General features: G+C 44.5%; 1 protein-coding gene across 3 annotated transcripts in view; it reads left to right on the forward strand.

Moving 5' to 3' along the window:
- arid1b (AT-rich interactive domain 1B) overlaps nucleotides 1–14,377 on the forward strand; it is a 227,996-nt gene extending 213,619 nt beyond the window's left edge. For all 3 annotated transcript variants that reach the window (XM_080512800.1, XM_080512801.1, XM_080512802.1), the window contains 9 exons: nucleotides 1,192–1,411; nucleotides 6,871–7,012; nucleotides 7,795–7,964; nucleotides 8,827–8,959; nucleotides 9,070–9,189; nucleotides 9,290–9,365; nucleotides 10,361–11,096; nucleotides 11,371–11,501; nucleotides 12,001–14,377. In XM_080512800.1, coding sequence (XP_080368926.1) covers nucleotides 1,192–1,411; nucleotides 6,871–7,012; nucleotides 7,795–7,964; nucleotides 8,827–8,959; nucleotides 9,070–9,189; nucleotides 9,290–9,365; nucleotides 10,361–11,096; nucleotides 11,371–11,501; nucleotides 12,001–13,875 — 3,603 coding nt within the window. In that variant the 3' untranslated portion in view covers nucleotides 13,876–14,377. The remainder of the gene's footprint in view (nucleotides 1–1,191; nucleotides 1,412–6,870; nucleotides 7,013–7,794; nucleotides 7,965–8,826; nucleotides 8,960–9,069; nucleotides 9,190–9,289; nucleotides 9,366–10,360; nucleotides 11,097–11,370; nucleotides 11,502–12,000) is intronic.
- The last annotated feature ends 4,467 nt before the right edge of the window (nucleotides 14,378–18,844 follow it).

An 18,844-nucleotide genomic window follows, 5' to 3' on the forward strand; every position in this document is an offset into this window, starting at 1 on the left:
GGTATAGCTGCAATTTTCTCAATAATGTTTATATATGAGCCCAAATTGTCTCTGTGCTCATGAGACTAAGTAGATTACATGGTGTAAGTTGTACTTAAGTATGAGTGACATCACTAACTGAAAAAAAATACGCATAAATTGTCCCAGAAATACAGCTTAAATACAGTAATGTGAATATTCAAAGTATAATTTAATGTTTGTAAGCTTTTGGATTCAGTGTCATCATGTAAAAAATTCATTGGAATGCTCACGCGTGACCGTTACGTCTGTGTGGAGTTATAATGAGAAGGATAGTATGAGCATGGAGTAAATCATCAGCATGTGGTTTACCAGGGGGGGAAAAAACAAAAACAATAAGCCTGTGGTTGATGCAAAAAACTCGCGAAAAACAGGAGGCGTTATGATTGTAAGTAGTATGTTCAGTTTTTTTTAGATTTTTCATTGTTACTTGAATGGAGACTTCTGAGCCCTAAACTGGTCTTTTATAGACGGAACAGCACGCTTTAGCGCCGAGCTGAAAATCCAGCTCCATACTGGCTTCTGTTGAAACTGTCTTCCATGAAGTGGCATAAACAAACAAGCACAGTGGTCTGAAATGGGGGAAAAAAAGTATTCACTGCTGTCTGGTGGTTGTTTTTTTTGTTTTTTTTTCCTTTCAGGAAAGACACACATTTTCATAATAAGACTTAATCCTTTCAACAAAATACCACAGGAACATCCGCAAGTGGATCAGTCATAGAATGAGAATGAGCAGCAGGTGTTTCTATAGACGAATGCCAAGTGCATGTAAAACACAGTGTGTTACAAATAAAAATGCATTATTATTATCAACCAGTTATTACTGTTAACCAGTGGGAATTACTGTATGACGTACGTGATGTAGCGATAGTAGCTTGTGCGAACTAAGTGAAGTTACTTTTTTTGTTCTTAGGGTCTTGGTTGTTACACCAAAAACATCTTCCTTAATTAAGTTCCAAGAAGTTTTGATTGTGAAAAATAAATTTGATTAATTCTCTGCCACACTGGTCTACATAGATTTTGAAAAAGAAAAAAAAAATGGATGGAACTGATGATAGACAAGCAGATTCTGTTGGATTCACTCACACGGTTACAGTTTCCTGCATGTTGACTTTCAGAGCTTCTTGTACAGCTCTTTCCCTCCCTGACGCGGTGTGACGCTCTTCGTTAAAGGTGAACAAGAACAAGAAGTGGCGCGAGCTGTCCACCACCCTGAACGTGGGAACGTCCAGCAGCTCGGCCAGCTCGCTGAAGAAGCAGTACATCCAGTACCTGTTTGCCTACGAGTGTAAGATGGAGAGGGGAGAGGAGCCGCCAGGGGACAGCAGCAGCAGCAGCAGCATGGCCGGCGGGGACAGCAGGAAGCAGGTCAAGATCCAGCCGCCCTCACCTGGTAAGACACCGTAACAAACTCCTTTTGTTTTTGTTTGTTTGCAAACACACACACCTTTTCTGGCAACAGCCAAACAACAGGAGTCATCAGAGAAACATGTGTGGTGTGCAGATATTCAAGCCTGGAACAGATTACAAATACTCCGTGTTGGAGGATCAGACTGTCTTTGAATCCCAGGGTTGGTGGTTCGATTCCCCACCTCGCCCTCCTGTTGAACCTGCAGCACATTGCACGGCAGTCAACACTTGTGCGAAGATGAGAAATTAAGATATTTGCTTGATGGAGGTTGTTTTATTTTTAAAAAAAAATTAAATCAGGTCATTTTAGCCATACTCTAATGCAATTTCCCTCCATCTTCTGTACTGAAGCTCGCAGGCCTTAGGACACATTTACGATGTTTTCAAGTGAAAACACAAAACATCTATTTATATGAGAACGGTACTTTTTTAAAATATATACATACGGTTACAGTATATAATCTTTATTGCAGACACAGGTTCATATAAAACAAGAATATCCAAGTCCAAGAAAGAAGAAAAAGTTGAAAAAATATACATAAAATACATATAAAAAAATAATGAAAGCTGCTACCCTGTACATATAAACACTTTTAAAATGTAAAAGTTTAATCCAACTATTACATAAATATCAGACAGAACTGTGCATGTTAAAATGTATCCACATTATTGGATACAGGTAATGCAGCTTTTCAATGCGTTAAAGGTAAACAAGAACAAGCATGATTGGTTCAAAACAAACAAACAACGCCCACGAATGGCCCAACATGGTTACTGCGGTATATCATTGTCGTCTGAACGCGAAACTTTTCTGAAACGAAAAAGCATAAACGATGTGTTTTCGCTTGAATCGTTGTTGTGCAAACAAGGCCTCGGTTTATGTTAAAGCTCACTATATTACTTTACAGAAGTAATCTACTCCAGTATTTTGAGAGCTATGAATAACTGCTGAGTTCATCCCCAGTGTCACTTCATATTTAAACCTTTTGATCTGGATGTTTGTAGCCTAGAACTCCATAGTGATGCTTCTATAAATGCTACTGTCAGTCTGATGATATTTCACACGTTATTCATATTGAATATCGATCATCTTCTCTTTCAAGTATTGAATGGAACTGGAGAATATTTTCCTTTTCTCAGTGTCAAACTCGTCTTAGTTTTTTGCAGTTAAAAAAAAAAAGTGTAATAAACTAGAAATAAAGACAACAGTGATTCAACCATCAATGATTAAAAACAGCAGCATGAAACCATGAATATAACTTGAAAATCCCAGGGGTTTGGACTTAAACTCTGTTCGGAGGAGATCGTTTTTAGTTTAATGGAGGTGAGCCGCGATGCAATCGCCGCTCGTACCTCCAACCGGAGCCTCGCCTTTGTTTGATTACAGCACGTTGGAAGGTTAAGTTATATAGTTTCACAACACAAAGGGTGCTTCTTTTTTTTGTGTGTGCTTCCGTGTGCGTTACCTGTGGGCTTGCGCGTGCCTCCGAACCGGATTATGACGCTGGGATCAGATCAGCGGGGAGAAGGACTTGGAGCGCGCAGAGAGAGATGAAGGGTCACGTCTTTAATTTGCAGCGGAGATGAGAAAAAGTGACCTCTGCTTTTAAATAGAGCAGCCGAGCACTTCACCTGCAGATTGCTTTTTCCTGGTGGGTGGAGGGGAGGGGGGATGTAGTAGCATCTGCCTTCATTAGCACACACACATACATAAACTGCACACGACCCAATCACGTACATAAACACACTGGAATAAATTCACATTCCCTCTCAATCGTAACGCTCTATAATTCATCATTCAGAGGAAGGAGATGGAAACGCCTCAATTTTACAAAGTCTCTTTTTTTCTTTCAATCATCAACTGGCTGCGGCACGGTGCATGTAATCACAGCTACTGTCTATACAGTTAAATATGAAGGAAAAAGTGAGGCCCGAAGAAAAAAACGTTTTTTTAAATATACGGTATTTGCATTGAAAGTGAAGACACATGACAAACAAATCCATCCATTCTTCTGTCACACACTAACAGGTCTCCGTTCAATTTAGGGTCACAGATTAACCTCATAAATGTTTAGGTGTTGTTTTTTTGGTTTTTTTCTGACAAAAAGTCATTTTGACTGTGAACTTTTAATGAGGCATTCATTTTGCATTCTTTGTGACACACCGTGTCCCTCGGATTGTTAAAGAGCAGCCAGATCAAATGAATTCAGATGTTTGGTTACCTTGCTGCACTTATTAATGCTCAAATCAAAAATGAATGTTCACTAACATTTTGATGTTTTGTACGTGGCTTCGGGACAGTGAAATCATAATCGTCACATACTTTTAATTTATCTCCTTTTTGTTCATTTCTTTGAAAAAAAAAAGATTTTATGCCCTTGTGTTATTTAGTTAATCAATTATAATGTGATTTACAGGCAGGATAGTGGTTCATTCTTCACACTCTTGCTTCATAACTGTGTGGAGTTTGCGTAATGGAAATAAAGTGCATATTAGCAAATGCAGAAAGATTAACTAAGCAAAATCCTTCTTCTGTTATTAGTTATGTTCTGTTGTGTTCTAAAGTCACAAAACCCATCAGGGATATAACCTACATACAAGTCTGGAGTTGAAGTCTGTTTTCCACTCATGCAGGAGTTGTAGTTTAAGATTATTACGCGGCACAACTTCCATTGGGAAACTAACATCAAGAAAAACTGCATTACCATGTTTTAAAACTTGATAATTAAGATGTGCTTCTTTACATAATGTGCAGTCATTTCAAACTCAATGACAGATATTCAATATTGAAAATTATTTATGGTGTTATTGTGATTTTCCTCTCTCAGTCCACCTTCATGACATTAAAGGCGAACCAGTCGGCCAAATCTACAGTCCAGCTCATTTGTTTACCATGACATCTACATGTACGTTTTTATTAAATTAATCAACAGTTTATAACAAAACGTCTTTTAAATCAAGACATAGAACTGTGCATGCTGGGAAAACTGACATTTCATCTTTCGTGAGACAGATTAGTGACTTCGAAGTCAGTAAAGACATCAGTGGCGCGGTCGTCGCCCTGGTTTTCTTTGTGCAGCTGCAGTGTGGCGTGCGTTCTACCTCCGCATGCTCCCAACTGCCCCACTGACACCCTGCCAGCCTATATATAGACTGACAGCCTCGATGATGTCACGCAGGGAGCTCGTCCAGCGGGGTGGAGGGGAGAGGGGGCCGGGGGCGTGTGTGTGTGTGTGTGTGTGTGTGTGTGTGTGTGTGTGTGTGTGTGTGTGTGTGTGTGTGTGTGTGTGTGTGTGTGTGTGTGTGTGTGTGTGTGTGTGTGCGCGTAGAGTGATTAATGAGCACTGGAATGTAGAACGTAAACAAAGTCGACCTCGCCGTCACCTTTCATTCACAAAACTGGCTTGGCTGACTGACTTTTTTTTTTTCTTCTTCTCCCCCTCGCTCTTACTCTCACTATTCCCCCCCATCCCTCCTCCACCCCCTTAACCACTACCACCCCTCTGGATTATGTCACCCGCTGACACACACACACACACACATCAAACAGCAGTCAGCTACTTGCTCCCCCCCCCCCCCCCACCCCCCCCCCCCCGAGCTTTCTCTGTCTTTTTTTTTTTTCCTTCTAAATGTGGAGCAAAGGCCGTTTGAGTTCATCCCCCCCACCCACCCCCCTCTGTATTACGTATCTATCTGCCCGTCGGCTCGCTCTTGAGGAATGGCAGCCCTCTTAACCTCGGCTCACCCCACCATTGTTTGCGCCGCTCCACGTGTGCGCGCGGTTTGTTTTCGTCTCGACGCCGGGACATCCCAGGAAGTGAAGAATCCCTTGATGCTCACTGACCCTCCGTTGCCCCCCCCTTCGCCTACCTCCGCTCATCATCATGGGATAACCATCTCTCTCTCACTCTCTCTCTCTCTCTCTCTCTCTCTCTCTCTCTCTCTCTCTCTCTCTCTCCTTCTCCTATGATGTAGAGGCAGGGGGGGGTATCATTGAATAATTCAGAATTAGCATGAATTTTTAAAGCTTAAGTCTTTCAGGGTTTTGAAACGTGCGGTGCAGGAAAAGGCCACTACAGCTCTTCTGGAGAAAGGCTTCTTATGCTAAATGCTCATTAGGATACTTTCATATCCTCTCCCTCTCTCGCTCCGTCTTTGTCATCTTTTCGCAGGAACAGTCCACATTTTTCCATTAAAGCTCCTTCTGAGAATTTGTATCCCCTGGTTTTTATCTGGTTGGTGGGTCTTTGTGAAGAGGCCTGTAATTTCCTGGTCTTCTGAGAAATTCACTGAATTGTGGTGTCATAACGGCAGAGCACATTAACCCAGTTTTAACCTCAGTTTGAAGCCCTTTGTGAACAGATATATATGAATCTCGAGCGCTCCGCTCATTTGAAGTGATGCTTGCTTGTTGTCAGGAGACATTTCCGTGCTGGTGCCAGTGTTTAGAAAGTTCACTATAAAGTGGTTGCTTTATTGTCATGACCATGGTGCTCGTAATTGATAACCGTTAAAACAAGGTTTGTCTGAGCCTCTCTTGAAAACAGTTGTGGAGCGGCGTTCTCTCTCTCTACTTCTTCATCCTGAGCTCTCTCAGTCATGGGAGGTGTCTGATTGTAACATTAACAGTAACTCCAATGCATCCGAGGCCCGAAATGCGTTTTTTTTTTTTTTTTTTTTTTAGCTTCACCTGTTTCATCGCAGCTGTTTAGTTGCTGCATCTTATTGCTAATTCATCAGTTTGCTCATCGTAAGAACAGGTGCTATGGTGAGCTCTGCAGAAATAGTGTTCCTCCCGTGGGAGTGAAGTGCCTGCAATTCATAAAACTGAACTTTATTAATGACAAATATACTCAAGCAGACGAAAGACGACGCATTTACGCCACTTCCAACTAACAGATGTGACCTTTTCAGATCTGAATGAGTGAATGAGTCGTCAAGCTGACCCACACACTGCTCACAGCTCGGATACATCATGGAGACACTACAAGAATACTCAACTATCTGCACTTCATCAAGACAAACAATTAATTTTTCTCAGTAACTCGTCACTTTGATCTTCAGTGACAATTGTAGTACCTTTCTGATGGCTTTACAGTTAGTACAACCCCAGCCTTACACAAATCAAAACCCATTAAAGTGGCCACTGTGCCCCTCTCTCGTCTCCTTGTCTCCTCCCCCCTGGTATCGGGGGCTGTTTGCTCGGGCTCAGTTCCCAGGTAGGGGCATCACTGAGTGCTTTGGCCTTAAGCCCAAACTTATCTCCCTAACGCAGCAGCTCACCCGAGTGAAATCCCCACTCTGACTCCAACCAGCCCCGAGATGAGATCTGAAGCGGCGGGGGGGTGGGGGGGCCCGGCGGCCTGAATGTGTTACGACTTCTGCTGTGAGGTTGAGCCGTGATCAGGCTCCAGTAACCGTCACACCGCTCTTGTCTTCCAGCAAACTCGGGCGGCTCCCTGCAGGGCCCACAGACCCCACAGTCCTCCGGAAGCAGCTCCACCGCGGAAGCAGCAGGGGACCTGAAGCCCCCCACACCTGCCACCACCCCTCTGGGACAGGTCACCCCACTGCCCTCCAACAGGTACCCCCACGACACATCCAGTGCTCCTGCTGCAGCACATCACTGCTGTTTCCACATCTCTGCTTCTGAAGAGATGATTTGGTTGCTGTGATTGATGTTTGGTTGGGGGGTTTTCCTTATGTGTGAGCGTGTTTCTTCATCCGATGCGGCTGTTTATGAAATTATGTTCGAGTGAAAATGAGTGTGTGTTGTTTAGCGGTTCAATTCCTTTTGAGCCTATTTTACAAAGTCTCAACTAAGTAAATACTTTTGATATTATTTTTGCACTTTCAAATCAATTGCAGGTATTGTCACAATTTACATTTATCTCTTCATAAAAAGGCATTTTTTTTATGAGGTAATCTTGCTCTGTGTCAGATTTTCTTTCCCGGTGTTTGTCTGGAAATCAAGATTACATTTTTTGCAATGTTTCAATTCAGTAAATAAGTCAATCAAAACTTCTTTTTTTTATGTCCTTCTTTTTCCCCACTGTGAAACAGTATCATCCAACATCTGATAACTCTGCTCGTCAAAGCACTTCACCAAACTAGTATCGTAATAATGGTCAATAACTTGAAAACATGCGACCATTTGGAATAGAAATAGAATAGAAAATAGTTTATTTATCCAAGAGGGAATAAAGGCAATAATAATTTGCAAGGTATTGCATGCATCATATGCAGTCATTTTTCATTTGATTGAGGATGAACGGTCATCGAGCTTACCTTGTGGTGGCCAGGTCTGCAGTAAGTCGAATCCATACCTTCTGTATATTTAATACATGATTCCCGCTTCTCCTGCAGAAGCAGTGTGAGCATACAGGACCCCTTCTCCGAGGTGAGTGACCCGGCCTTCCAGAAGCGGGCCGCCACACTGCCCCCCTCCGCTCCTTACCAGCAGGGCCTCAACATGCCTGACATGATGATGAGGATGCAGTATGATGCCAAGGACCCCTTCGCGGGAATGAGGAAGAGTGAGTGAAGCGCGCAGTCCGATCCCCTCTCCAACCAAAAAGTCATGTTTACTGTGTTGCTGCGAACATCTTTAACAAAACTAGCGTGAAACATTTTAAAGCTAGCATTTGGATTTGAAACTTACAATCCTCCAACTTTCCAGAAAGCCACATGGCTCTTTGTAAAAACTGCTTCATGTTTCACAAAGCCATTGTTCTTTCATCTGTCTTGCTGGTCTAATTGATTGTCTAGTCAATGTGTCATCTCAGATGAGAACAGATGTGTGTGTGTGTGTGTGCGCGTGCGCGTGTGAGTATGTTGCACTACCAGAGCTATGAAAGCAGATGAGAACTGCTTGTTACGCCACACATCCCTTTACGGAAAAAACACACCAGGCCGTCTGATGTTCCTGTAGCTTAGCCCCCGTCTCATCCTAACTTTGTTCATCCTTTTCATCCTCCTCGTTTTCAACCTTTCATCTTCTCCACCCCGCTGAGACGCACCTGTTTTGACCAACTCGTGTGGTTCGGATTTCAGAACAAACAAGAGTTTTAGAAAGAATGGCGGCTCCTCTGAAGGCTGAGGAGAATGAAGCCTGAATGAATAATATGGTGGATGTTGGCTGCATAACAACTCTCCCAGCCTCAGAACAATAGGTCTAATCAAGGGGAGCGCAGAATATTCATGGAGGGATGCTGCCACCTGCTGGAAAGCAGCATGTATGGTTATTAAGTCAAGGGACCACATTTAGAGATCTTTTAACAATTACAAATGATCAATTAGTATTTTTTTAGATTCTGTGACTATTATATTTCTCTTTTGATAACTTCATGGATCGACCAAGGAAAATAATGTATGCCCCTTGTCCTTTCTTCTCCTCAGTGGCAGGGGCAGATCCCTACATACCGAATCAGATGCCCGGGGGTGGCATGCAGGACATGTATGGTCGACCCCCATCAGCCCTGAGCATGAGCCAAAGGTCACAGTACCCGTACGGTCCAGCTTACGACCGAAGGTAAGAACCTAGAGCCCCCAGAGACAGTGATGTACCCTGGAAGTACCCTTTTATTTCTTCTATAGCTTAAAAGGAGAACAGTAAAGAAGAGAAATGTTTTTACTCCTCAGACCGGACCATGTGATGGGGATGGAAGGGACCATGGGCCCCCCCGGGAGCCAGAACAACATGGGTCCTTCCAACAGTGAGGGCAGCATGTATTCTCCCAGCAGATACCCTTCACAGCAGAGGTCAGTCTGTGTCTGTGTCTGTGTCTGTGTCTGTGTCTGTGTCTGTGTCTGTGTCTGTGTCTGTGTGTGAGAGCTTCACCTGTCGTTTCCTGTGTTTCAGACACGACGGCTACGGTCAGCAGTATCCCAGCATGCCGTACGGTATGCATCCGTCCGGGATGTACCCCCAGCAGCAGGTAAGAGCCGACCAATCGTCGAGTGCCATTAACCTCTTCTATCAGACTGAACCGGTATCCAGATCTCTTTTAATTACAAAAAAACAATATTGCGTAAAATATAAATAGCTGCGATTATCTGCAACTTAATTAAACCCTCATGTTATCGCGATAGAAAGGAGGCAACATGTTGGAATGAAGACGCTCTGCTTGTTTGAAGCTGTCGATAATGATAAAAAAGTGCTAATTTCTTACTTTTAAGTTTGCAGAGTGAAATTTCTCTGCCATCTATAGTCCACAAATCAGAGACCACCATTAAACCAGCATTAGAACGCCCGCCACATCACTTCTAATGTCTTTAAGAATGTGTGTGTAAGTCAACCAGTCAAACAGTAACTTAACTTGAACACTGCAAATTATTTGGCACTTGCCATGATTTTAAATCTTTAGACAAGATAGATCATTTGTCTTGTTTTAAAAATTATTTACTTATTTCTAGCCCTTGATTTTACAGTATAATCTTTAAATTGCTTCCTCATTGAGTTTAGATTTCCTCATAGTCCCAGATAATTTCACAAGTAAGTTTCTTCTCAAATTTAGCATTTAGTGTCGTATTGGGCTCCCCTTGTTCACAGTGGATGCATTTGACTTTTTAAAACTCTTTAAAATACACAAAGACGAAAGTGATATGCAAGCAAATAGTGATAATGTAACAAACGCTGGAAGGGTTTTTAATTGTTTGATCATGAGCCTCCTCACAGAATTGAACTCCTCTATCACACCACATGGTTTGTTTCATCCCAAGTAGTTACTGTAGTTTTAGATAAATACTGGACTTCTTTGTATTTTCTTTTTATTATTATGTGTAATTATCAGCCATTAAGATCCATAGGAAATAGTAAAGTGTTGTCCTGTTTATGCTCTGAGCCTAAAATCTCACCAGATATTTGTGAGAATATTCACCTTCCATATAAGAAATGCTTTGAGCACAAAGCTAAAGTCCTCATCTTTTTCAGGGCTACAAGCGACCGATGGATGGAATATACGGCCCCCCGCCCAAGAGACACGAGAGTGACATGTACGCCATGCAGTACTCCAACCAGCAGCCAGACATGTACAACCACTACGGCGGCGGCTACTCGGGTCCTGAGCACAGGCCGCTGCAGGGACAGTTCCCCTACCCGTACCCCCGCGACAGGATGGCCCCATCGGGCCAGAGTCAGCACAGCATGATGGGCGGGGGTCCCACCCCGAATCACGCCGCTGACGGTCCCAACATGTGGCCCTCCAGAACCGAGCTCGGCTATCCGTATTCCAGCAGGCAGGGGCCGCCCTCGCAGATGCCGCCTTACGGCACCCTCGGCAGAGACGACCTGGACGGGCGGCCCGGGCAGGAGCAGTGGCACCGCCAGTCCCCCTACATGTCTTCATCGGGGGGGATGCCTCCTTTGTCTTCACGCCAGCCTTCATCTTATTCCAACTCCCCGTCCATGGGCAACCACCTGCCCAGAGCGCCAAGCCCGGGGGCTTTCCAGCGCTCCATGGACTCCCGAATGTCCCCCGGCAAAGCGGCATTTATGTCCCAGATGAAGATGCCGAAGCCCGGGCTGGGCATGATGGGCTCACAGGGCGGCGGTCCCATCGGGCAGTTTCCTCCGAACCTGAGGAGGGATCTCAACTACCCACCAGGGTCAGTGGAGGCCAGCCTGCCCATCCTGAAACCCCGACGCAAGCTCACCTCCAAGGACAGTGGTAAGACAGACACTATTACAGATTTGTTGCACTTAAATTACAGAACTGTGGCAGAGAATATTTTCTCATTTTGGCTCAGTTTTGGCTGCACAGTTGGAGCCAATTTACAGGTAGAGTTAACACCACATGAGGTAAATTTTACAAAAGGAACTGCGCTGATCGGCACTGTTTAAAGTCCCTTTTATGTCTGGGACAAAGTCTGATCTACAGTTTTGGGTTTTTTTGGGGGGGGGTTATTTTCCTGTTTCCAAAAATCTTGCTGCTTTATTCCCAGGAACGCCCGAGGCCTGGCGCGTGATGATGTCTCTGAAGTCGGGCCTGCTGGCAGAGAGCACGTGGGCTTTGGACACCATAAACATCCTGCTGTACGACGACAGCACCGTGGGTTCCTTTAACCTCTCCCAGGTAAAACCGGCATGACGTCTGTCGATCGCCAATAACCATCACAACGGATACGGTCAACCCCATGAGAGATATGTGGCCTGATTTACTCAGATTGTTAGGCAAATAGGTCTGTCTTTCAGTTTGTCTTTTGTAGGCGAATTCGTGAGAATAACAGCATGAGTGCAAACAGAGTATTCAAGTTAAGGTTTTGCATATTAGAGTCTGTTCTGCTAGGAACTGCACCATTCCTTTGTCCATGTGCTTCCTTCGGATGGAGTTGATTGTGTTGGTGGAGGAAGATCAGTCGGAGAAAAAAAAAATGAAAGGGAGGGAAAGAGTGAAAAAGAAGAGTCTTGGTGAGAAAGCTGAGGAATCGTCTCTCCTCACAATAACAATAAGTCTGAGCCGGTTTCACCACCTTTCAAACGTGGTTCAAATCTGGCGAAATAAATAAGCAACACAAGCGTTTCCAGGTGTAGTAATCACATTACATGTTGTATATTTCTCTTTGTCTGACCAGTTGCCTGGGTTCCTGGAGCTCATCGTGGAACACTTCCGCCGCTGCCTGATTGAGATCTTTGGCATCTTGGAAGAGTTTGAAGTTGGAACCGTGGATCCGAAAAGCCTCCTGGGTGCCGGTTGTGTCGAGAAGGAGGGACCGGCAGCAGAGCAGGAGACCAGCTCGGTGGTCCAGCCTGAACCGGAATCCTCCTCCTCATCGTCCTCCTCCTTCTCTTCCTCCTCATCTTCGTCCTCTTCATCATCATCAGGAGCAGCAGCAGAGACTCCGATGGAGCAGACGGGAAGCGTCCCAGAGGAAACTCCTCCGGTCGCCGCAGAGCCCGATGATGGGAGCGGCGAGAAGAAGGAGTCGGATACGAGCGTGAAAAAGGAGGACGTCGACGGCGCGAAGGAAGGAAAGAAGGAGGAGGAGGGTGAAAAGAGCCCAGAGGGTAAGGAGGAGTCTGTTGAGCGGCCCGTGGCAGAGTCGGAACCAAAACCTCAACAAGCCAGCAAATACGATAAGCTCCCCATCAAGATAGTTCACAAAGAGGACCGGCCTGAAGACATGACCGAGCGCCTGGGCTATGTCACTGAGTTCACCAGTGGGCTGCTGCACTGGCAGGCAGGCGGCGGCGACTCCACCGCACACATCCAGACACACTTTGAACCTCGGGTCGAGCCACCTGCCCAGGTGGAAGGGAAGCCAAGCGTCCGGGACGAAGAGCGGAGCGGGACGGACTCGGAGAAGAAGGAGCTGCTCAAACACATCACCGCGACTATCGACGACGTCTTGTGCGCCAGGGTGGACGCCCTCTCGTACTCCCACCCGGCGCGCTCCCTGCCGTCGTACCCCTTCAGAGTGCACTCGGACGGGGAGCGGGACCACATCACGCTGCTGGAGGACGAGCCGCGCTGCCTGGACGAGGCGCCACTCTCCACCGTCTCCTCCTGGCAGGACTCGCTGTCCAAGCGCTGCCTCTGCGTCTCCAACATCGTGCGGAGTCTGTCCTTCATCCCCGGCAACGACTCGGACATGTCCCGCCACCCCGCCTTGGTTCTCCTCCTGGGCCGGCTGCTCCTGCTGCACCACCTGCACCCGGAGAGGAACCGCTGCCCCCCCAGCTACCAGAGGGACGAGCAGCAGGAGCGCGGGCTGTCCACCAGCAGGGAGGAGTGGTGGTGGGAGTGTCTGGGTCTGCTCAGGGAGAACGCCATGGTCACGCTCGCCAACATCGCCGGCCAGCTGGATCTCTCCACCTACTCCGACACGATCTGCCTCCCCATCCTGGACGGCCTGCTCCACTGGATGGTTTGCCCCTCGGCCGAAGCACAGGACCCCTTCCCGTCGGCGCCGCCCCACTCGCCGCTGTCGCCCCAGAAGCTGGTGCTGGAGTGCCTCTGCAAGCTGAGCATCCAGGAGGGCAACGTGGACCTCCTGCTGGCCACGCCGCCGTTCTCCCGGCAGGAGAAACTCTTCACGGTCCTGGTGCGCTACGTGGGCCAGAGGAAGGCGCAGGTGTACCGGGAGATGGCGGTGGCCGTGCTCGCTCACCTGGCGCAGGGAGACCCCACGGCGGCGCGCGCCATAGCCATGCAGAAGGGCAGCGTGGGTAATTTGGTGGGCTTCCTGGAGGACGGCGTCAGCATGGCGCAGTACCAGCAGAACCCTCACAGCCTGCTGCACCTGGGGCACCCGCCCATGGACCCCCCCAGTGTAAACATGATGTGCAGGGCAGCCAAAGGCCTGTTAGCGATGGCTAAAGTGGAGGAGAACAAGACAGAGTTCGTGCTTTACGAAAGCAGATTATTAGACATCTCCATTTCTTCGGTGCTCAACGCAGGAGTGGTTTCCATTATTTGCCAAGTTCTGTTTCACTTGGGGAAATTATGACAGGAGGAGAGGCCGGACTCCCACAGAGGACACTGAGGCGACCCAGAGATCTCTGTGGTTTTTCTATTTTTATTTATCAAAATGACAGAAAATGTTTGTGTTTTTTAAAAAGGAATATCCACGTAAACAAAGTGTCTCTATATATGTATAGCTTCTGGGCCCTGTCAAATTCAAAAAAAAAAAAAAGAAGAAAAGAAAAAAAAAAAACTAAAAGAAAAAAACAAAGCGGGTTTGGGATTTGAAAGCTCATTTTAATACAAATATTTAATACCTGCTGGTGTTGGATTGCTACGTTTGATATTTTTGTTGAGCGTTTGTTTGCGTTTGTTTACTTTTTCAGCCAAAGCTGCCACCAGACGTTGGTGCTGAATTAACGTGGTTCCTTTTGAGGTCGACGAGATGTTTTTCAGTTTTATAAATGCTTAATATACTCATCAACATTTTGTTAATGGAGAGTATTTATTTAAAATGTGACACTGTACAGTAGTTTGAACCTTTTTTGCCAACGGTGATGCGGGGGGGGTGGGGAGGGAACGGGACGGGGTGGGGGGCGGGGCAACACTGACTTTTTCAAATTGAAACGTATATGTCTCCATCGCTGGAAGATACATTGTGCAATAGGACTCGAGAGAACCGGTGGTCCCTTTTTGAAAACAGGATAGGAAAGATGTTCCCGAGATGCCTGCAGCGTGTGCTGAGGGCCACGAGGAGGCAGCATCGCACCAGCCAATCAACACACGAGAAAAGAAGTGTCTAATTTATCAATCATAGCCTCAATGACTCTCACAGATGAACTTTGTGTTTCCGAAGCACTCGTGTTATGTCTGTATTTTTTCATCACTGTGTATATAAACTGTTGTACAATGACGCACACTCTTTCTTTTTGGTCTCTATCGAGCATCGCAGGAGATGGGACTTTCTGGCTATTATAACAAAATGCTTTTATTGTTGGTAAAATTTGGTATTGTTATTATACATATTTTGTTAATGGGGTCAGATATTTGAACATGGCAGATGTACCTGATGTTTCAATGTAAAAAAAAAAAAAAAAAAAAAATCCTGTATGCATTGTATTATAGCTGAGAAAACAATCGCTTTGGTAATCAAACGTGGAAGTGCCAGGGTGAGAGGAGAACTGAGTGAGGCGACATGAGAACACTGATCACACTTCTGTTCCTTTTAGTGTCCTCCATTTATGTCAGCGGGCATATTTTTTGAATCGACGTCACGCTCTTAAAAGAAACATGTGAAAAGATGTTCAAAATGTCCCATTGTAAAAAAAAGAAGAAGAAGATGAAATCGCCTTTTTTCGTATGACTCCACGTCTCTTTTGATTCAGTAAACACATTTATACTCTGTGCTGCACATGTCACGAATAAATGTACGATGAACATCGTTACGCACTGGAGACGTTGCATTATGTCCAGACAATCTTAGGCCAATAAAACAGACATCAACTGCTTACTCTCGATGTCTTTCATTGATTTCACTCGACATGTGATTAGATTAAACTTGCAGCGTCACTACGGAGGAGAGAGGCCCATCCATCTTTCTTCTCCACATGCATTAAAACCCTCACACACACACAGTGAGAGAACATGTAAACTCCACTCAAATATCACCACTTGATTGTCAAAACACTTTCTTCAACCTTTTCCACACTCCAAAGTGGCAACAGCTGCTCGACCTCCTGGCAATATTTCCAGACTTTCCCCAAGGACACTCAGTCAAGGATCCTTCAACATCTGGCCAGGCGGGAAGGGGAATCGACAACATGGGAAGAATGATGAGCTCTGCAACAGTCGCCCACATCCGGAAGAAAAGACGGGAAGTAATAGCCCTTATTAATACGCCAATGAAATGGTAATTATTCATATATCACAGCTGCACTGCGGACCTCCAATTACGTGTTTCAATGTACTTTTCATGCTTTTGCAAATTTAATACGACTGGATTTCAGATCAACTCACTAAAAGTGTGTAATTATCTAACTGGAAAATTCCAATCGGTGAATAGACTTAAATTATTTCATCCTGGTTTCCATGTCGCAAAAATCAACAAGATGCTCTGCAGCTAGAAACTGCACGTGATAGGAAAAAGGAAAAAGGAAACTACAGCTCAGTCACAGCTGGTAAGACAAGAGAAAGTACCTATTGCAAATCAGACTGCGTCACAACTCAAACACTATTTCATGTGAACTTAATATTATGCAGCACTAATAAATATTTCCATAGGGATTCTGCCAGTTGGTTAAAATTAATAGTTTGTTTTCTGAATCATATGAAGTGTCAATGTCGAATTGAGTCGAGGTTTTCCCAAGTATGGGTCAAAGAAATTGTGTGATCGTGCACTTCTCATGTCCTGCAAAACTTGTAGGAATCATGCAAGATAACAGACTTGTAATACCACTCTGTACCACATGGTGGTATCATGAATCGCTTTAGTGTCCAGGCTTGCTTCAGTCCTGGGAAAGAACAAGAAACAGTCCAGTTCTGAATGTCAAAAAACATGTGTTCCATCACATGAATTCACATTATTAACTGCCACAATGAGTCTGAATGATAAAAAAAAAAAAAATTGACAATGAGGTACTTTACACCTGATGCCTGTCCACTCAGAAAACTGACATTAAGGATTCAAGGCCCCAAACTTCAACAACAGTATTTATCTCTTCATCCTGTTATTACTGCCTTTCCTACTAAAGCATTTAGCTCCAGGAGAAGATAGAGACAAAAATGCTTTAGTGGCTGTGAAGAATGAGTCCGAGAGTAATAAAATATTTATTCAGATATTTAGTTATTACCTTTGCCAACGAAAGATATTTTTAATTTAATTCCGCTCATTTTAACACAAGTATGTCAAAAATGATATATTAGATAGTCTTTGCCTGGGAATAAAGACATTTATTATTGTGTTTTGGATCAAATTAGGGTTTTTTTGTATTTGAATGAATGGATGGATGAATTATAGGTTGTTTTTTTTTTTTTTAAAGTTTCACTTACAGAGCTAGAAAGTAACATCATTACTGTATGTTTGAATGTATGTTTTTAATGCATCGGTGCTCAGTATTTATTTTCCTTTTTAAATGTATTCGACACATTTAACCTCTGATAGCTTTCTGCTGCTTACAGTCTTTTTTAAAACTTCTATGAGGAAGAATAAAAGGGATTGCATCATAGGTTACATCATTATTAATTGTATGCTCAATGAAATTCTAATTGTTTTATATGAAAGTTGAGTCACCACTTAATTAACTTAGTTTTCTGATGAGTAGATATGTCTTCTTGGTCGTGTCAGATTGTGTGTGTGAATCAGCTGGATCAGTGTCTTAAAGTCGTCTTTCTCATACTGTCCAATCATAATAACTCTTTTCAAACTTTCCTGAACAGGTCTGATGGGAAGCTTCTGGCCGACGAGAGCTTTCTGTGTGAAGTTTGCACGTTCTTATCAAACACTGTGTGTTTCCCCTGTGATGAATTGGGTTGATCAGGGTGTTTGTTCCCTGTGTTGTTTCTCCTCCATCTCATCAGGTTTCCCTGCTTTTGGCATCGCAAACAATCCTCGGTTGTCAGATAAACGAACGTCATATTTTCATTTTTCACTTCAGAAATTGCTCCTCTAATTGCGTCTCCAGTCTCGTCTTTCCCATTATTTCTCTCCGTTAATTGCAGATGACTGTTTGCTCGCCAGCCTCTCCTCTTTTTTTTAATGAAAGCATGCAAGTGGTTATGAGTAATGTATGTAAACACAAACATTCATATCAAGAAGTGAAAAATACTCACATGTCTGTCGCTGTACGCCGGAGTACTTTGAACACTCTCGAGACAAACACACTCTGTTATGTCTGCTTATTGTATTGATAGGCGACCATAGTGGTCTCTGTAGTGATACCATATCCTTATAAATATCCATTATAAAAGCAATTTGAAATGTGAAATACACATTGAAATTAGGAGTTATCGTTGCTTAATTTGACGGAGAAACTTCATCTTCTAACTTGCTGTATCTGTGAGGGATAAGTAGAAGTTAGGAAGAGTTTCACTATATCTTGCTTTTCACAAACGTAAATTAACTCTCTGGCTTCTTTTGAGAATCAAGTAAAGTCCGTTCGTCGTGAGGCAGAATATCAGCTCCTATTTTAAGCATTCATGAGACTGACAACAAAGCCAATAAACAATCTGCACAAAGGCGGCGTTTTCTCAGAATGATTATGTCCCGGCAGCAGAGGGCCGCAATCACTCAACTTCATCTTGCTCAGATCTTTCTGACACCTTCAAATTAATTACAGCTCTCCTGAGGAGCTGGTAACAGTTTGATTGATTCCCATGCGAAGCCTGGAGATGATGGATTCTGTTTTTTTTTTTTTTTTAAGGATTTGTCTGCTGCACATTCTAAACACAGCCCACCTCGGAGTGTTTCTCGATTTCCGCCCGTCATCTCGGAGTTTTGAGGAGAAAGTGGGCTGCTGTACTTTTTTTTTTTTTTTTTTTTTGGTGATGGAGGATGCATTTCACGTAGGCAGCCAACCGCAGGAGAAAAACCTCCCACACTCCCGTGCCTCTGAAACGCTGAGTCATGGAGGCTTGGATGGATGGATGTGGTGGCTGGGAGGGAGCCGCGGCCCGCCCGGGTGCCTCTCACTGCTCACGTAGGAAGATGAATGAGTAATGGGACGAACACAAAAGACATCACGCTGACCTTTTCGATAAGTTGCAGTATACGTGTGGACACAGTGACGTGAACCAGGTGGGGCCTCATACTGATCATAAGTGTGGGTTTATGGACTTCAATTCAGCTGAAACAGTCAAATGAGAGCAGATGAAACCTTATTTATAAAGACTTCGTCAAGACAAGACGACTGCCACAGTGAGCCTCCTGTTTATGATGAATTACATCGCAGACTGCGTCGTTAGATCTGCTGAAAGGGTTGTTTTAGCATAGCAACACTGAATCTTCTCCACAGCTGCGA

This window comes from Blennius ocellaris (assembly GCF_963422515.1).
Source record: "Blennius ocellaris genome assembly, chromosome: 17".
In the NCBI taxonomy this organism is placed as follows: Eukaryota; Metazoa; Chordata; class Actinopteri; order Blenniiformes; family Blenniidae; genus Blennius; species Blennius ocellaris.